This window comes from Hemiscyllium ocellatum, chromosome 7 (genome assembly GCF_020745735.1).
Source record: "Hemiscyllium ocellatum isolate sHemOce1 chromosome 7, sHemOce1.pat.X.cur, whole genome shotgun sequence".
Taxonomy (NCBI): domain Eukaryota; kingdom Metazoa; phylum Chordata; class Chondrichthyes; order Orectolobiformes; family Hemiscylliidae; genus Hemiscyllium; species Hemiscyllium ocellatum.
This window is the reverse complement of record NC_083407.1, coordinates 107,271,436-107,288,552: the sequence shown is the minus strand read 5'-3', so window position 1 is coordinate 107,288,552 and position 17,117 is coordinate 107,271,436. Positions and strand designations below refer to the sequence as shown.

Below are 17,117 nucleotides of genomic sequence, written 5' to 3'. Positions count from 1 at the left end.
TGAAAAGCAAACTTTGTAGTTGGCATGGGAACATGTTGAATCATGATTTACATAAGATGAATGGCTTAGCAATTAGAGTTGACCTGAATACGAGGTTAGCATGAAGTGTTTGGGAGACAGTTTTGCAGAATGAAGGTTTTTTAAAAAAATCTTCCTTGTCGATCAACAGGCATTTGGAAATCTCAAGCCTGTTCACATTCAATTGGCCTTTTTTTAGATGGCAATGTAACAAGTTAGAATATAGCAAATATCATCCATGCATTTCAAGATTGTGCCATTTCCCTTCTTATTTCAACAGCTCATGATGATCTCGTCAATACCAGCACCATCAGTAACAGTCCAGTAATTTCACCTCCGTATATGCTCGTTAGTTCACTGCAGGCAGACCACGAGATCTGAGGAATGTTGCTCTGTGCTGAAATAAGCATTGGACCTTCTCTGAATGACTTAATAAAAAAAAGTACTCTGTTTGTGCAGTAATGATGCTTTTAAAAAATTTTTGCATGTAGCAGTGTGTTATCGGGAGTGCATCAATGGGTTCAGATCATAATTGAATATTCAAGGACCAGAGTGTGATGGTGTTCGTTTAGCAAGCTATGTATAATGTGAGGTATCCAGTCGTATGAAATCAGACTTAAAATTAAACATCATCCTTTGTCACATGGCCCAAATAGTCAAATGGCAGACTTATTTCTTCTTTTTATGCCCTAGTCCTCTTTGTTCCCCAACCCTCCCCCTCCAATTTACAATTATATTGAAAGGCAAAACCGCTGTTAATGCAAAAATGGCATTGACTAAATAGTTGTACAGGGAGCTGGCGTGGACTTACTGGGCCAAGTGGCTACTTATTTCATATCTTGACTGACGCTCTTCTCTCAGCCTGTTGGATCAAAACAAATGAACTGGCATTTGAATAAGGTTAATGGGATTGTGCTGAGATCAAAAATTCCAGCTATTTACCATGTAATTGTCATTTTACTTGAATTTTAATTCTATGTATTCTTTTTGTATAAATACACAGAATCCCAATAGTGTGGAAACACGCCCTTTGACCCAATGAGCCCACACCCACCCTCTGAACAGCGTCTCACTCAGACCCATTCCCCTAGCCTATCCCTGTAATGCTGCATTTCTCATGGCTAACACACTTAACCCGCACATCCCTGACCACCGTGGGCAGTTTAGTATAGCCAGTATACCTCACTTGCATATCTTTTGGGCTATGTGAGGAAACCGGAGCATCTGGAGGAAACCCATGCAGACACCGGGAGAATGTGCAAACTCCACACAGACAGTTGCCTGAGGGTGATATGAAGGGAAGAACTGGTTTAAAATACTGTATAAAGCAATTCTTCCTTTCGTACCTCAATGCATTATGGTTTAATGGTTGTTAAAATTACAGTTGTACCATCCCAGTTTTGATTTGGTTGTGTGTGTGTACAGAGTTTTATATGACTGAAAGAGGCCCTTTGGCCTATCGTATCCAAGCCTTTCTTCCTCTTTCATCCTGTGTTCAGCATATGGTTCATAGACTTGTGTTCCATGGCACTTCAAACAATGAACTAAATACTTATCGAATGTTGTGATTATTCCTGCCTCTACCACCCTTTTAAATAGCGAGTTCCAGATAAGCACCGGCTTTTGGATAAAAAAGATTTTTCCTTAAATCCCTCTAAACCTCCTGCCCTTTAAATTTAAGCCATCTGGTTATTGACTCCTGTGCTATGGGGAAAAGTTGCTTCCTACCTACCCCTTCCATTCTCCCTTAATTTGGTACACCTCAATCAGGTCCATGCTTCACCTTCTCTGCTCTGAAGAAAACAAGCTCAGCCTACCTAGTCTCTCTGTGAAGCTGAAATGCTGCAGGTAAATCGATTTACCGGTAAATCTTCACTGCACCCCTCTCCAGCGCAATCCAATCCTTCTTGCTGTGGGGTAACAAGTAAGCTGAACACAGTATTCCACCTGTGGCCAAAATAATGTATCATATGGCTCCATTATAACCTCCTCACTCTTGTACTCAGTGCCTCATCAAGTGTCCCTTTTGACTTCTTAACTACCTTATCCACTTGTTCTGTTACTTTCATGCATCTGGAGACATCATACCAAAATCCCTCTGATCCTCTGTACTTCCTAGGGTACAACCATTCATGTGTACTCCCCTTGCCATGCTAGAACTCCTAAAATATGTCACCTCATACTTTTCAGGATTAATTTCCATTTGCCATTATTCTGCCCATTTAACCTGCCAATCTATCTCACCTTTTGGGAATCGGTTTAGTTCAGTTGGCTGGATTGTTGGTTTAGGTGAGAGTAAAGTGAGGGTTCAATTCCCATCACCAGTTTGAAGTTACTACGAAGGACTGTCCTTCTCAACCTCTTCCCTCACCTGAGGTCTGGTGGGCCTCAGGTTAAATCATCACAGTCGCTTCCCTCAGAGAGCAGTTCCCATGGACTGGTAAGACTATAGTAACACAACACGACACATATCACTTTTGATTCTAAGGCTTTCCATCCCGCTATTTTTCATGTCATCAGCAAACCTACTCAACAAATCTCCAACATTCATATCTAGATCATTAATGTGCACTGCAACCAGCAAAGGACATATTACCAAAGCCTGTGGTATGCCACAGAGCTCAGTCTTCCCATCACAAAAACAATCTTCAACAATAACCTTCTGCCTCTTGCCAGTAAGCTGATTTTTTTTTTCATCCAATTTGCCAAATTGCTGTGGATATAATGGGCTCTTAGATTCTTGACCAGTCCCCTATGTATGACCTTGTGAAAAGCATTACCAAAGTTGATGTAGATGACGTCTATTTGAATACCCTCATCCACACATCCAGTCACTTCCTTGGAAAACTCAATCTAACTTAACAGACATGATCGTAACCTGATGAAGCCATGCTGACTATTCTTGATTGATCCTTGCTTCTCCAAGTCAAGGCTAATTCTGTCATAGAGTCGTGCAGCAAGGAAACAGACCCTTCTGTCCAACCAGTCCTCACTGACCATGATGAGCTGAAAAATGTGTTGCTGGAAAGGCGCAGCAGGTCAGGCAGCATCCAATAAGCAGGAGAATTGACGTTTCGGGCATGAGCCTTTCTTCAGGAAAGCCCTTCTTCGGGCTCATGCCCGGAACGTCGATTCTCCTGCTCATTGGATGCTGCCTGACCTTCTGCGCCTTTTCAACAACACATTTTTCAGCTCTGATCTCCAGCATCTGCAGTCCTCACTTCCTCACTGACCGTGATCCCAAACTAAACTAGTCTCACTTGCCATTCTGGCCCAGATCCTTTCAAATCTTTCCTGTTCATGTACTTATCCAAATGTATTTCAAATGCTATAACTGTGTCCACATCCACCACTTTCTCATGAAGTTCATCCCACATGCAAACCACCCTTAACAAGAAGTGTCCCTCGTCTTTTTTTAAATTTCTGACCTCTCACTTTAAAGAATGTGTCCACTCGTTTTGAAAGTCCCCCTCCTAGGGAAAAGACATCTGCCATTCAACTTTATCCATGCCCCTCATGACTGTATAAACCTCCACAAGGTCACTCTCAACCTCCTGCACTTCAGCATAAAAGGTCCCAGCATTTTGTTTTAAACTCTAACCTTCCATACCCAGCAACATCCTGGTAAATCTCTTCTGACCCAGCTCTAGCTTAATAATAAGCTTCCTATTGATTGGGTGACCAGAACTGAATGCAGTACTCCAGAAGAGGCCTCACCACTCAGAATTTTATCCAATAGTTCCCCTTTAATAGACTCAGGCCTATAGTTCCTTTGTTTATCCCTTCCACCCTTCTTGAATAATGAGACCATGTTAGCTGTTCTCCAGTCCTCTGACTTGGATGAGGAAGTGGAAGGGTGGGTTAGTAAGTTTGCCGAGGACAGGAAGGTTGGTGGAGTTCTGAATGGTTTAGAGGGCTGTTGTAGGTTGCAACAGACATTGACAGGATGCAGAGCTGGGCTGAGAAGTGGCGATGGAGTTCAACCTGGAAAAGTCATTTACTTTGGAAGGTCAAATTTGAATGCAGATTGCAGGATTAAGGGCAGGATTCTTGGCAGTGTGGAGGAACAGAGGGATCTTGGAGTCCGCATTCATAGATCCCTCAAAGATGCCACCCAAGTATATAGGTTTGTTCAAGCGTATGGTGTGATGGCTTTCATTGTCAGAATACTTATTTGAGACAGTTCAGGGAATCCCTTTGCTCGGTCCAGGAGATCATAAACTGTGGTAGTCTGGGATATAAAATCTTACACTCACTTTAGTTTAAATTATTACCTTTATTCACCAATGGCACCAGTGTTACTCTATAACATAGCTCAAGCCTGGCTTGTTGGTATCTGAAGTTCTAAAACCTTTAGCAGAGCAGTGGCACCAGCTGTTACCCTTAAGAGATCTTTCAGGCTACTCCTTTGTTGCTGCAAACAAGCTGTCTTTGGTATTAAAATTATAAAAACGCTGCATCTCCTTAATCAGATAAGCAGGAAAAAGATCTCTCTCTCTCTCCACCTGTACAGCAGTCAACATGACAGACATGAGCTGCATAAATCCAAATCTACTGAGTCTGGTACACATGAAAATGTATCAGGATTGTTCTATTTCTAGCATATCGAGTATGACTTTTGTTAAGAGTCTTCGCTATAAACAGAAATTTTGTTACCCAGCACTCTACTGTGAAATATGCACACCTCTAGCCTCCAGCACGAGAGGGAAGTACACATTACACAAGTGAACAAATGTTATCACCTTACTCGCACCGATCCATTGACAGTAAGAACAGATGTCTCTGATTCATCTGAACAAGCGTTTTCTCACATCCTGTAGCAAATGTGTCACATGTAAGGTGACACACTTTCTCATCATTAGCAGGGGTATTGAGTTAAAGAGTTGCAAGGTTATGCTGTAGCCGTATAGAGCTCTGGTTCAACCACACTTCGAATATTGTGCCCTGTTTTGGTCGCCTCATTACAGGAAGGATGTGGAAGCTTTAGAGAGGGTGTGGAGTAGATTTACCAGTAATGCCGCCTGGCCTGGAGGGCATGTATTATGAAGAAAGGTTGAGGGAGCTTTCTCATTGGAGTGAAGAAGGATGAGAGGTGACTTGAGAGAGGTGTACAAGATGATGAGAGGCATAGATAGAAGTGGATAGACAGAGACTTTTTCCCAGGGCAGAAATGGCTATCACAAGGGGGCATAATTTTCGTTGATTGGAGGAAGGTGGGAGAGATGTCAGAGGTATGTTCTTTACACAGAGAGTGCTGGGTGCATGGAATGCACTGCCATGGGTGATAGTAGAGTCAGATACATTAGGGACATTTAAGCGACTCTTGGATAGGCACATAGTAGAATGAAGGCTATGTAGGTTAGTTTGATCTTAGAGTAGGACAACAAGTTGGCACAACATTGAGGGCTGAAGGACCTGTACTGTTCTGTGTTTTATGTTCTCTTGTTTCCCGAGATGATTTGAAAATTACTGTCAAGGTCCCTACAATCTGCTCCATTGCTTTCCACAGCAGTATAGGAACTTATCCAATTTTAAGCCAACTAAAATTGTTGATACAGTTAACACTCTCAGACAACAACTCAGCAGGACGAAGGACCCGATACCCAGCATGAGCAAAACCAATGTAGTGTACAAAATCCCATGCGAGGACTGCACAAAACACTACATAGGACAAACAGGAAGACAGCTAATGATCCGCATCCATGAACACCAATTAGCCATGAAATGACATGACCAGCTATCCTTCGTAGCCGCATACTCAGATGACAAGCAACACGAGTTTGACTGGGACAACACTACTATTATAGGACAAGCCAAACAGAGAACAGCCAGGGAATTCCTAGAGGCATGGCACTCATCCACAGCTTCAATCAATAAGCACATTGACCTGGACCCAATATACCGGCCACTGCAGCAGACAGCTGGAACTGACAACTGGAAGTGGCAGGTACAAATCACTATAAATGCCGGAGGAAACATCACAGAAGCGCTTCACAGGAGGCTCCCAAGCACTGAGGGTGTCACCTAGACAGGGGATGAAACGTCTGCAACACAAATTCCCAGCTCGGCGAACAGAACCACAACAACTGTTAATACATCCTCCCTTTCAATTCTAATTTGTTCACAGCCCTCTTCCCTGGTTTCTATGCTCATGTTATTCTTCTGTACTGTGAGTCAGTGTGTAAAGCTCCAGCTCTGCCCACAGTTTACCACGTAGTTCCCTAGTGGACCCGACTTTTGTCCTGGGTAACCTTTTGCCACTAATATATTTATAAAATGCCTTTGAGTTTTATCCCTGAAGGTTTTCTCATGCCCCCTCTTTGTTTTCCTACTTTCCGACTCTTCCTCACTTTCTCAAAGTAACACCTGGTACTTTCTTCTTGCCTCTGGGGCTTCACAGCTTCTCGGTATCTAGCTTTCTCCCTTTATCCAGTTCTGTCCATTCCTCGATATCCAGAGTTTTCTGGAATTTTTGGGCCCGATCTTCACCTTTACAAGAACAATACTGGCCTGGCACTTTTACTGCTTCCTTTTTGAATGACTCCCACTGTTTCAATGTGGATTTTCCTATAAGTGTCTGCTCCCGGTTCACTTTACTTTCTTATGTTATGAATGTCGACCTTTCTCCCCACTTCAAAATCTTTTATGTTGAGCATAAAGTGAAGTACTAGTAAGGCCAGATCTAATGACTGGGTACAATTTGCAATCATGCATTAAAAGCATGGTATACGAAGTACTTTAAAGCATTTTTGGTTCATGTGGGATTTTTCTGCAATGGTGTTAATACAGTTTAATAACAACATTGCACATAATAGTTACTGTATATGTATTTGTTTAGCGGACAAAGGGAGTAATTTGACCCCTTGTGCCTCTGGTGGCCCTTTTTGAAAGATTCCCCTATTCCTTCTTCAGAAGCAAACAAATCTTCCTTGTCATTTTTTTTTAACTAATATATTTTTGAAAGTTATGATTGAATCTGTTTCAACTATCTTTCAGGCAGTACTTCCCAGATATAGTACTAAAGGTCCCCCCACCCCCAACACCTTTTAGCAATTGCCCTAAAACAGCGTTCTCCAGCTACCTTACTGTGTTGATATCCCTCACAATTTTTACTTCTCCTAATGCATTTTACTCTAACTAATAGTAACTGTAATCCACAGGTATGAATGCTGCAGTGCGTGCAGTAGTACGGATGGGGATCTATGTGGGAGCTGATGTTTATTTTGTCTATGAGGTAAGTACCCTTTTTGTCCTGTTTGTCTAATATTGAAGATTCAATTGCTGCCTGATTATCTGTTTGCGATGAGCTTTGCCCTCTTTATCTCCTTTCCAGTCTGACGATGCCCTTTGTCCACCAAGGGCGATTATAGGGAAATGCAAAACTGAGAGCAGAAGCTCTTCAAGAATTGTTTGGGCCAAAGCTCAAATACACAGCATACAGTTTAGTTGTAACAGATGTTCTGATGCTGATTTATGTTTATTTGCTCTCTTTCTCTTTTGCTATCCTCCTCCAGTCACTCTCCAGTTTCCTATTTAAATGACCTTTTATTATGAATCAGAAAAGCAGGTCATAATAGCCAAGCCTGATGGTTTGCTCTTCTGAGAAAGTGATCAGGTTTAGAATCCAGCATTTATCTAGTGGGTAATAGTGCAGTGTCAATGAAGAGTTTTGAGGTGTTGAGGGCATGAAGGGTGCTATCAGACCGCTTGGTCCTAATTGACTGGTTTCCTCTTACTCTGTATTTCCTCACCTTTGAACTTGAACTGAACAATATTCATAATACCTGCGTAGACTGGAAAATTTCAGTTTGGTCACTTTTTAGATTAGATTCCCTATAGTGTGGAAACAGGCTATTTGGCCCAATCAGTCCACACTGACCCTCTGAAAGGTAGCCCACCCAGACCCATTTCCCTCTGACTAATGCACCTTGCACTATGGGCAATTTAGCATGGCCAGTTCACCTGACCCGCACATCTTTGGACTGTAGGAGGAAACCAGAGGAAACCCACGTAGAGACACAGGGAGAATGTGCAAACTCCATACACACAGTCGCCCTCCTCTATTGACCTATCACCATCATCCCATCTACATCTACCTAATGCCTTCCCAGTTACCTTCCCAACTCCCCACCCCACCCTACCCCCACCCCACCTCACCCCAAAAACACACACACATTCCTTATGAAGGGCTTAGAAGTTTCTTAGAAGTTCCTGATATCTGGAACAAATCTGTTGTATTGACTATGATCTCTTTTGGATCACTTTCACCCTTCCTCATGGTGTTGTCAGTGACCTCTCCATGTGTGTTTGACCTTTATTCAACAAGATATAAATTTGTACACAATCCCCCTGGTCATGCTGTGTGTCACCCTTCTAAAAGGCTTTCCATTCTAGTTCCCACCTCTCTTCCTGTGTGTGTACATGTTTACTCAGCATTTCTCCTACTTTTGATTCCATAATCCTTTCTCAAATTATCCTGGGTCAGGTCTTGCTGGAATCTTACAGGTGAATCTAACAGTGTACATTGTTAATAATGTCCAAATTGACCAGCAGGCTGAAGTGATTAAGAGATTCCCCAGAGAGTTGTGAAATTCCAGAATTGTTTTGGTTGATTAATGTCACTGTTGTTTTGCACAAGAGTGGACTTTGCCTGGTAACTAACGTCATCGTGCCAGCCATTTCATTTTGGCACTCAACCGTATAAGCACCACTGAATTGCTTACCACTGACCTTGTGAGAGTTATTATTGATCAGAAACTTAACTAGATCAGATGTGTGAATGCTGTGGCTGCAAGAGCGGGTCAAACATTGAGCATCCCGTGGCAAGTAACTGACTGTCTTCTCCCCAGTGCCTGTCCACTGCTCACTGAGCACTAGTAAGGAAAGTGATGGAATGCTCCCTGCTACCCTGGATGGGTGCAACTCCAACAACCCTCAGGAAGCTCGGCACCATCCCGAGCAAAGGAACCCGCTTGAGTGGCAACCGATCCGTCATCTTAAGTATCCAACCCCGCATCCAACTACACAGTGGCAGTAGTGTGTATTATCTACCACAGGCACTGCAGCAACTTCCTACAACTCCTTTGGGACGTTCCAAACCTGCAACCTTTCCCTTTTGGAAGGGCAAGGGTAGTATACACTTTGCAACACCAGCATATGCAGATTCTCCTTGAAATCACAGAACACTTGCTGTGCCAAAGTCGTGGAGCCCCTAATAGCATAGTGGCTGCACCACGCCACCCTGTCATGGACCCCTGCATCTTAGAACCAAGGAATTTCTTTTGTAAAAATCCTAATAATTTCAGTGGAACTTATTATGTTGTTAAATATACTTAAGTTGTTAATCCTAGCCAAGCTAATTTAATTTGTTTGAAATGTTTTAAAAGGTCAGGGTTTAGTTGTAATTCAGTCTTGCCTTTTTTAACTCTTTCTTTCTTTCTTGTTTCATCATTCTTCCTGTTTCTTTCTTATCCTTAAACCACTAGACGACACTGTGCAGGAGTGACTCTGTTGAACCCATGATTCACTAAGTGTCCAGGTATTCCTGTAGTCCATGCTGCACCCTATTATCAGCTTACAGTTCTGTTCCAACAAGATTTGGCTCATTATCTAACTCAATTAGTCTGGTTTATTCAAGGATTCAAAGTCCTTCTAAATTTGATACCATCCCTTGCTCCTTATTTGGACTTTGTTTTTATTACTTTGGAAATAACGCCCTAAATATCAACTGAGTTAAACTCTTATTTAGGGGAAAAAGTTAGTTCTGTATTCATCCTCAAGTGATTACCTGCTACACTCCCAAAGGATCCTCCCTCATCCGGCAGGAATTTTTCTGCACATCCAAACACCTCATCTACTGTGTTTGTTGCTCTCGATGCGGTCTTCCCTACATTGGGGAGACAGGACACCAACTCTCAGAACATTTCAGGGAACATCCCTGGGGCAAACAACCCCACCGCCCTGTGGCCGACCACTTCAACTCCCTCTCCGCCAAGGATACGCAAGTCCTGGGCCTGTTCCACTGTGAAATCCAAGCCACCCAGCGACAGAAGGAAGAACACCTCAACTTCCGCCTTGAGACCTGGCAACCACACGGCATCAACATCAACTTTACCAGTTTCCTCATCTCTCATCCTCCCACGCCTCATTCCAGATCCATCCCATCTGCACCTACCTATCGCCTTCCCAGCTATCTCACCCCACCATCCTATTTATCTCTCAGCACCACTTCCCCTAACCCCCCCCCCCCCCCCCCCCCCCCCCCCCCCCCCCCCCCCCCCCCCGATGCTGCCTGAACTGCTGTGCTTTTCCAGTGCCACACTTTTCAACACTCTCAAATCCCCAACTATCTTGGCTTTAGTCTTCAATTCATCTTGACACTTTGGCAGCTATTGATGTACTGAATCACACCCACACTCTTAATGCTTCTGACCCCACAAAAAAAACTATTACTTTCTCTCACTTTCAATTCTGGTGTCCCCTATCTGCTCCCTTAACCATGAGTGACAGAAATTTAGATGTCTTTTGTCATACAACTTGCTTCACCATTCAACTGGACCATGTAGTGCATATCAGTCAATGCTCTCCATTAGTAAAACCACTCACGACTCAAAGTCTCATGAGGAATGCAAAGAGAAACCCCTCCTTTCTGCTACAAAGCATCTTCTCAAACCACAACCCCCTGCATCCTCTATCCTCACCTCTGACAGTAAGCATGAGGGGCTTGTGGAATTTATTGTCACAGAGGTCGAAATCATTCACTGAGTCTCTCAGCCGTGTGCCTACATAGCATTGCTTAATACTATTCCATCCTGCAGCTTGCTCATTGCTGAAATCCTCACCCGTGGCATTTTAACTTCCAGATGTGACTGTTTCAGTGTTCCCCTAGTCAGCCGCCCAACATCTAACTGCACAAAATGGTGCTCATCAAAAGATTCTGCTGCCAATGTATTAACCTGCTCCAGTTGCCTATTACCACTGTGATTGCTGACGTCATTGAGTCACTTAAGGTGATTCTGGGTCATTTAGAAAGGTAGATTTTAAGGCATTTCTTTAATGCCATACGGACAGAATTCCAGAATTTGAGGCCTAAATGGTTAAAATCGCATGCACCAATGGAGGCGCAAAATTAATCCTAGAAATGGTTAAAGCGCGGAAAGCAGCCTTGCAGCCTGCAGTGTTTGTACTGTTTCTCCTCAAAACCAGCTCACCTACTCCTGCTGCACCACTTTTCCCCCATAACCCTGGTATTTTTTTTCCCTCTATTCATCCAGTTCCCTCTTGAAGTTAAATCATGATGATGATTAGATTAGATTAGATTCCCTACAGTGTGGAAACAGGCCCTTCGGCCCAACCAGTCCACACCGACCTTCTAAAGAGTAACCCACCTAGACCCATTTCCATCTGACTAAAGCACCTAACGCTACAGGCAATGTAGCATGGCCAGTTCACCTGATCTGCACATCTTCGAGACTTTCAGCCTATTCCTTCCAGATCCTAACAACTCGCTGCGTAACAAGCATTTCCTCACGTTACCTTTTGGTTCATTGCCAGTCACTGTAAATCTGACCCCTCTCGTTCTGCATCCTTATGCCATTGAGAACAGTTTCTCTCCCTCTATTCTGTCCAGACCCCACAGTTCAGTCAAACCTCCTCTCGACTTCCTCGTTCAAGGGGAGAAACCCCAGCTACTACAATTTATCCATGTCACTGAAGTTGCTCACCACTGGAACCATTCTTCTAAATCTTTTCTGCATCTTCTCCAAAGCCTTCACATTCTTCCCAAAGAGTGGTGCCTAGAATTAGACACAGTCCTACAGTTGAGGCTGAACCAGAATTGACTGCTTAATGCTGTAACAGACACATCTTTGCTTTTTTTTTTGCAGGGTTACGAGGGACTAGTTGGTGGTGCAGAGTACTTGAAGTTGGCAGACTGGGACAGTGTTTCAAATATCATCCAACTGGTAAGCCCTTTGTTCTATTCCAGTTCAGGGTTTATGTAATTTGGGCCTGATTTAGAAAAAGGAGTCTTGTATAGTTGCTGTCGGCAATGGATTTCCTTTTAAGTTGTGATGTTTATTCGTATCACTTTGAGCTCTGCAAAGGGAAGTGTTTTTGGAATAGATAGCAACGCTTGAAGTACTCTGCAGTACTTGGAATGCAGATTCACAATCAAAAGGGCATTTTGCCCCAAAGGAATCAAGTTATCTTAATTAGTGCTCCTACTGAGGACCCTTGTTCAATGTCAGCGGTGAAAACTGAGACTTCAGATGTACCACTGTCATGTTCACACCAGGCGTTAGGAGATATATGCACTGACTTCCTGCTGGGTTCTGTCCTCCCAATCTGCCTGCAATCTCCCTGGCAAATTAATTGCCTTCACGTAGTAACCCTTTCTTTCACCAGCCAGCCAGCTCAGAGCAGGATTGAGAGTTCTAATCACTGCAGTCAGTATTTTGTTTAGATGGAAACAGGTCCTTCAGCCCAACCAGTGCACACCGACACTCCAAAGAGTAACCCATTGCCCTCTGACTAATGCACCTAACACTAGGGGAAATTTAACATGGCCAATCCACCTGATCTGCACACCTTTGTGATTGTGGGAGGAAACTGGAGCACCCGGAGGAAACCCACGCATACACTGGGAGAATGTGCAAACTCCACACAGTCTCCAGAGACAGAGATCGAACCAGGGACCCTGGTGCTGTGAGGCTGCAGTGCTAATCGCTGTGCCATCGTACCACCCCTTTTCAGCCAGTACAGAAATTGAACCCATACTGTTGATGTCATTCTACATCACAAACTAGCTGACTAGTCAACTGAGCTACCCAGCCCAATTTGACACTTGAAATGACAGCATGCCCAGTGGAAGGTAAATGGGAGAAGAAACACAACCCAAAGTTTCTGCAGGCCATGGCAGCCTGTATCCTGGTAGCTTTTGGTGTTTTAAGCCGTCTGATCACCTTTCTCTAGTAATCTAATCCTTCCATTTACATAATCGGTCATTATCTTCCACACAGAGCTCAGTGGACACTGGGTGGCACGACCACAAGTGGATGTGTAATATTCGTGATTAATATGGTCTGTTTGAGTAGTCAACTCATATTGATGTCTAAATGGTGAATGGAGTTGAAGAATTCAACTGGTTGTGAAATGATTCTGATCCTCCTCATGAGTTAGATAGCCTGCTTTTTGAGTTCCTCAGTCTCCCTTTTGAGTACTCTTATTTGTGAGTGTTTTTTTTTCCCCTCTTCTGTATCTCTTACTCTCTTGGTACATCTTATGACCTATCTCTGCCTCAGGTTGCCTTCATTATGAAATTGAGTCATTCTCCCTTGTAAGCGGGGGATTCTCATCTGTGTGGGGTAAGATGGTTCTATTTTCTAGCAATGGTTGCTTTCCGCCACTGCAGGGTTGGTTGGGGTGGAACTTGTGCTGCTTGTCTAAGGTGGCTGCAATCCAGCCTCACTTTCTTTTGATAGAACTGGTAGCTGGGACCATTTTGTTTTTCGTTTGCATGCTTCAATTGACTGAGTGAAAATGGCTTTATAATTCCTAACTTAGTAACCCTACTCACTATAGAACAGTGTCTAATGTTCATTTAACCAAAGCAGCACAAGTGAGAAGCTAAAATAATTTATTCGTTTCCATCGGCACTGGTGAGCTGCATCTCACAGATGAGTCATTGGCATTTGCTGTAATTCAGTATCCAGCTGTGAACAGTTTGCTTTTGTTGTAGAGTGTTTGAAAGAGTTTGGCTGAATATTTGAAAGATCTATTTGTGACATCTCAAGGACCAGATTGACTGTGTGCCCGTGAATTGGAATGTGGATAGTCCCCTCTGTCGCTCTGAGAATGCTGGCCCACGCTGCCGCTTCTGAGAAGCTTCGAAGTTGATGTTGGCATCCATTTTAAAGGGGGCCAGCTGGCCAGCACAGCATGAATTGTCCAGTTTGAACCAGCCACAGAGCACGCCTTTGAAACACAGCGTTCTGAAAGTGGCAGAAAGAAATTCTGCTACTTTTCGACAAAAATTGTCAGCCTGTTAACTCAGAAGCTGAATTGAAGACGTACCATAGTTTAAGAGCGTTGAGGCATGGTGCTAATGTGAAAGTTGTTGAAAAGGAAGGGTGAATTTTGAAGCTTAGGTAAGTAATGGGACAGTGTTGGAGTCATGCAGTTTGGAGTCAGGCACCTGTTTCTCTGTTTTTTATATCTTGTTGTTATTAGCCATACCAATAGCCGCATGGTGCAGTTTTATTTTGTTGCATGAGTCTGAACGGCTTCTGTTTGCATCTTCTGTAAATGATAGGCCAGGTTTGAGACTCTATTACAGTCAGACGTAATGCACTGCTTTCATCCAGACTTTTTTTTTCCCCCCATCTGACGGGCAGGGTGGAACCATTATTGGCAGTGCCCGCTGCAAGAGTTTCCGCACCCGGGAAGGTCGCCAGGCAGCAGCCTACAACCTGGTGCAGCATGGCATCAACAACCTGTGTGTGATCGGAGGAGATGGCAGTCTCACCGGGGCCAATATCTTCCGGACAGAGTGGAGCGAGCTGCTTGCTAGTCTTGTTGAAGAGGGTAGGTGCCTTTAAGATGGTGGGAAAGGCCCGTATAATATATACTGGAATGATGCACATGTGATAAAGGTGGACATGCCATTAAAATTTCATCGCATATTCTTGGCATGTTTTAGGAATTCACATTATTTGCCCCAGTGTCTAGTTTATGATGTCACATCCAGTGTTGTACACGATAGCAGGGGAACTTACAACCGATGAAGAAATCGATTATTTTCCAAGCAGACCATTCAGTCTGGTGTCTACACTTCGCATAAGCCTCCCCTTACACCACATCATCCTAATCTATTTCTTTCTCTTTGCATACCATCAAACTTCCGCTAAAATGCTGTTCACCCTCAACCCGTGCAACGTACCGCAATCCTCCGTCAGGTTAAAGGTCACCACTCTGAGTAAAGGAATATGAAAACGTAACCATGAGAGTACCCCCGATAAGTTGGGTCCACGTAATCCTCTTGGCTCTCCGAGTTGGGAGAAATTATCGGATTGAACTTCATAGTGCTCAACATCACAGGGTCTGCGTTGAGTTTGCCAATCTGAGTCGAGGCAACAGTTGAGATACACCAATCTCAGGGCCTTTGAAGTTAGAATTCCTGCTCCTAATTATCATCCATTGATTCTGCACAGAGGCGGAACATTTTCCTTATCAGCTTGGTACTGGAGGTGTCTATTGTATGCACAATTTAATATAATTCCCATTTTTTTTAGATTAGATTACTTAGTGTGGAAACAGGCCCTTCGGCCCAACAAGTCCAGACCGACCCTCTGATGAGCAACCACCCAGACCCATTCCCTTACATTTACCCTTTCACATAACACTACAGGCAATTTAGCACGGCCAATTCGCCCAACCTGCACATTTTTGGACTGTGGGAGGAAACCAGAGCACCCAGAGGAAACCCACACAGACACAGGGAGAGTGTGCAAACTCCACACAGATAGGTGTCTGAGGCAGGAATTGAACCTGGGTCTCTAATGCTGTGAGGAAGCAGTGCTAACTGCTGTTTGCTCCTCATACCTCTTTTGATATCCTTCTTTCTCATGCAAGTATTTTCAATTTATTTTCTAACAATTCAAAGACTTTTGTTTCAACCTGAGTTTGTCACAGAGCGTATCACTCACTCGACGAGGGCAGGAGTGGATTCGGACCCGTGGTTGTTTCAGTCGATATTTTGTTGGCTTTCCCTGTTTAGACTCTCAAATTGAATATCAACACTTTGTTTTTCACATCCACTTGGCTCCCTCACTGCATATTCTGTATTGTTAGTGTGAGCTGAAAGACATTGAATGCTGTCTGCTCCTAGCAGCAGTGAAGAAAGTCCCTGTAACCCAGAGCAACCAACTTTGACAGGACAAGGTCACAGGTCAGCTGTCTGAGAACTGTTGCATGATGGTAAGCATGCTGAAAGGAATGGAAGCAAAAGTACTGAAGGGCAGTTCTTTTCATGACATTAAACGAAATGTTTTAGTCGAGAGGGAATTGTGCTTTTGAAGTCCTGTTCTTATCTGCCAGTGCTTAGGCCACTATTCAGTGGGTTAAAGATCACTTGCAGTGTAGTTACATCAAGTTCCTATTTATTTAACAGTTGCTTTGCTTTTCCATCAATTCCCTGCCTTCTCTCTGAAGGCATTGATTTCTTGCTGGCTATAGTCATCCCATGGGTATCCCCATCAAGCGATTAAATGAGTTTTGACAGACAATTCAAGCACTGCGGGCTCCCAGCGGATCCCAAACCAGCATTGACTTCACTACCGTGTGTTTCAGAAGAGCTTGCAGGAGGGAAGTGACATTCACAGCAATGTGTTGTGTTGACCCTAGCTAAGAACTGCCGAGATTTATCCCCTCCGTTGTGTAAAAATATTGAATAATTGTACTGTTGAATAATCAGCGACTGGAGAGTTGCACTGTGAGTGATCCTTGCCTCCTGAATAATCAGAAACTGCAAATGGGCATGTGTCCAAAAAACACATTTTTTTTTGGTTTGTCATTCAGGAAAAATCACGGAGGAGGTTTCCCAGCAGTATTCTCACCTGAACATTGTTGGGATGGTGGGATCAATTGACAATGACTTCTGTGGGACAGACATGACTATTGGTACAGACTCTGCCCTACACCGGATTATGGAAGTGATTGATGCCATAACCACTACCGCACAGAGGTATGTCGAACCGTGCGTAATCTTGATTAGTCAATAGGAAGAGACCTTTGGATAGTACTGGTGCAACAGATTGCTTGACGCAAACATAACTAGCAAATGAATGAAACTAAAACTCTCAGCTTCTCTTCACATAATAGTGTATGATCGTAAACTTGCATCAAAACAAGATTTTGCATCTCATTTGGTAAGGCTGCGCTGAAGAGTCCACCCAGGCCAAACACATACAGTGTACACATTCCTTAGTGCAAAGCCTTTCGTGTGCAGTCTGTCCTCACAACTACCACTCCCTCCATCTCCGCACAGAACAAGAGTCAAACTGCAGTAGATCTGATGAGTATAACTTAGTACAAGGCTGTAC

General features: G+C 43.6%; 1 protein-coding gene across 1 annotated transcript in view; it reads left to right on the top strand.

The window, feature by feature from the left end:
• The window catches only part of LOC132817264 (ATP-dependent 6-phosphofructokinase, liver type-like), a 62,149-nt gene that overhangs the window by 6,436 nt on the left and 38,596 nt on the right, over nucleotides 1-17,117 (top strand). Inside the window, exons 2-5 of the mRNA XM_060827639.1 lie at nucleotides 7,179-7,252; nucleotides 11,904-11,981; nucleotides 14,412-14,601; nucleotides 16,594-16,759. Of these exons, the coding sequence (XP_060683622.1) occupies nucleotides 7,179-7,252; nucleotides 11,904-11,981; nucleotides 14,412-14,601; nucleotides 16,594-16,759 (508 nt within the window). The remainder of the gene's footprint in view (nucleotides 1-7,178; nucleotides 7,253-11,903; nucleotides 11,982-14,411; nucleotides 14,602-16,593; nucleotides 16,760-17,117) is intronic.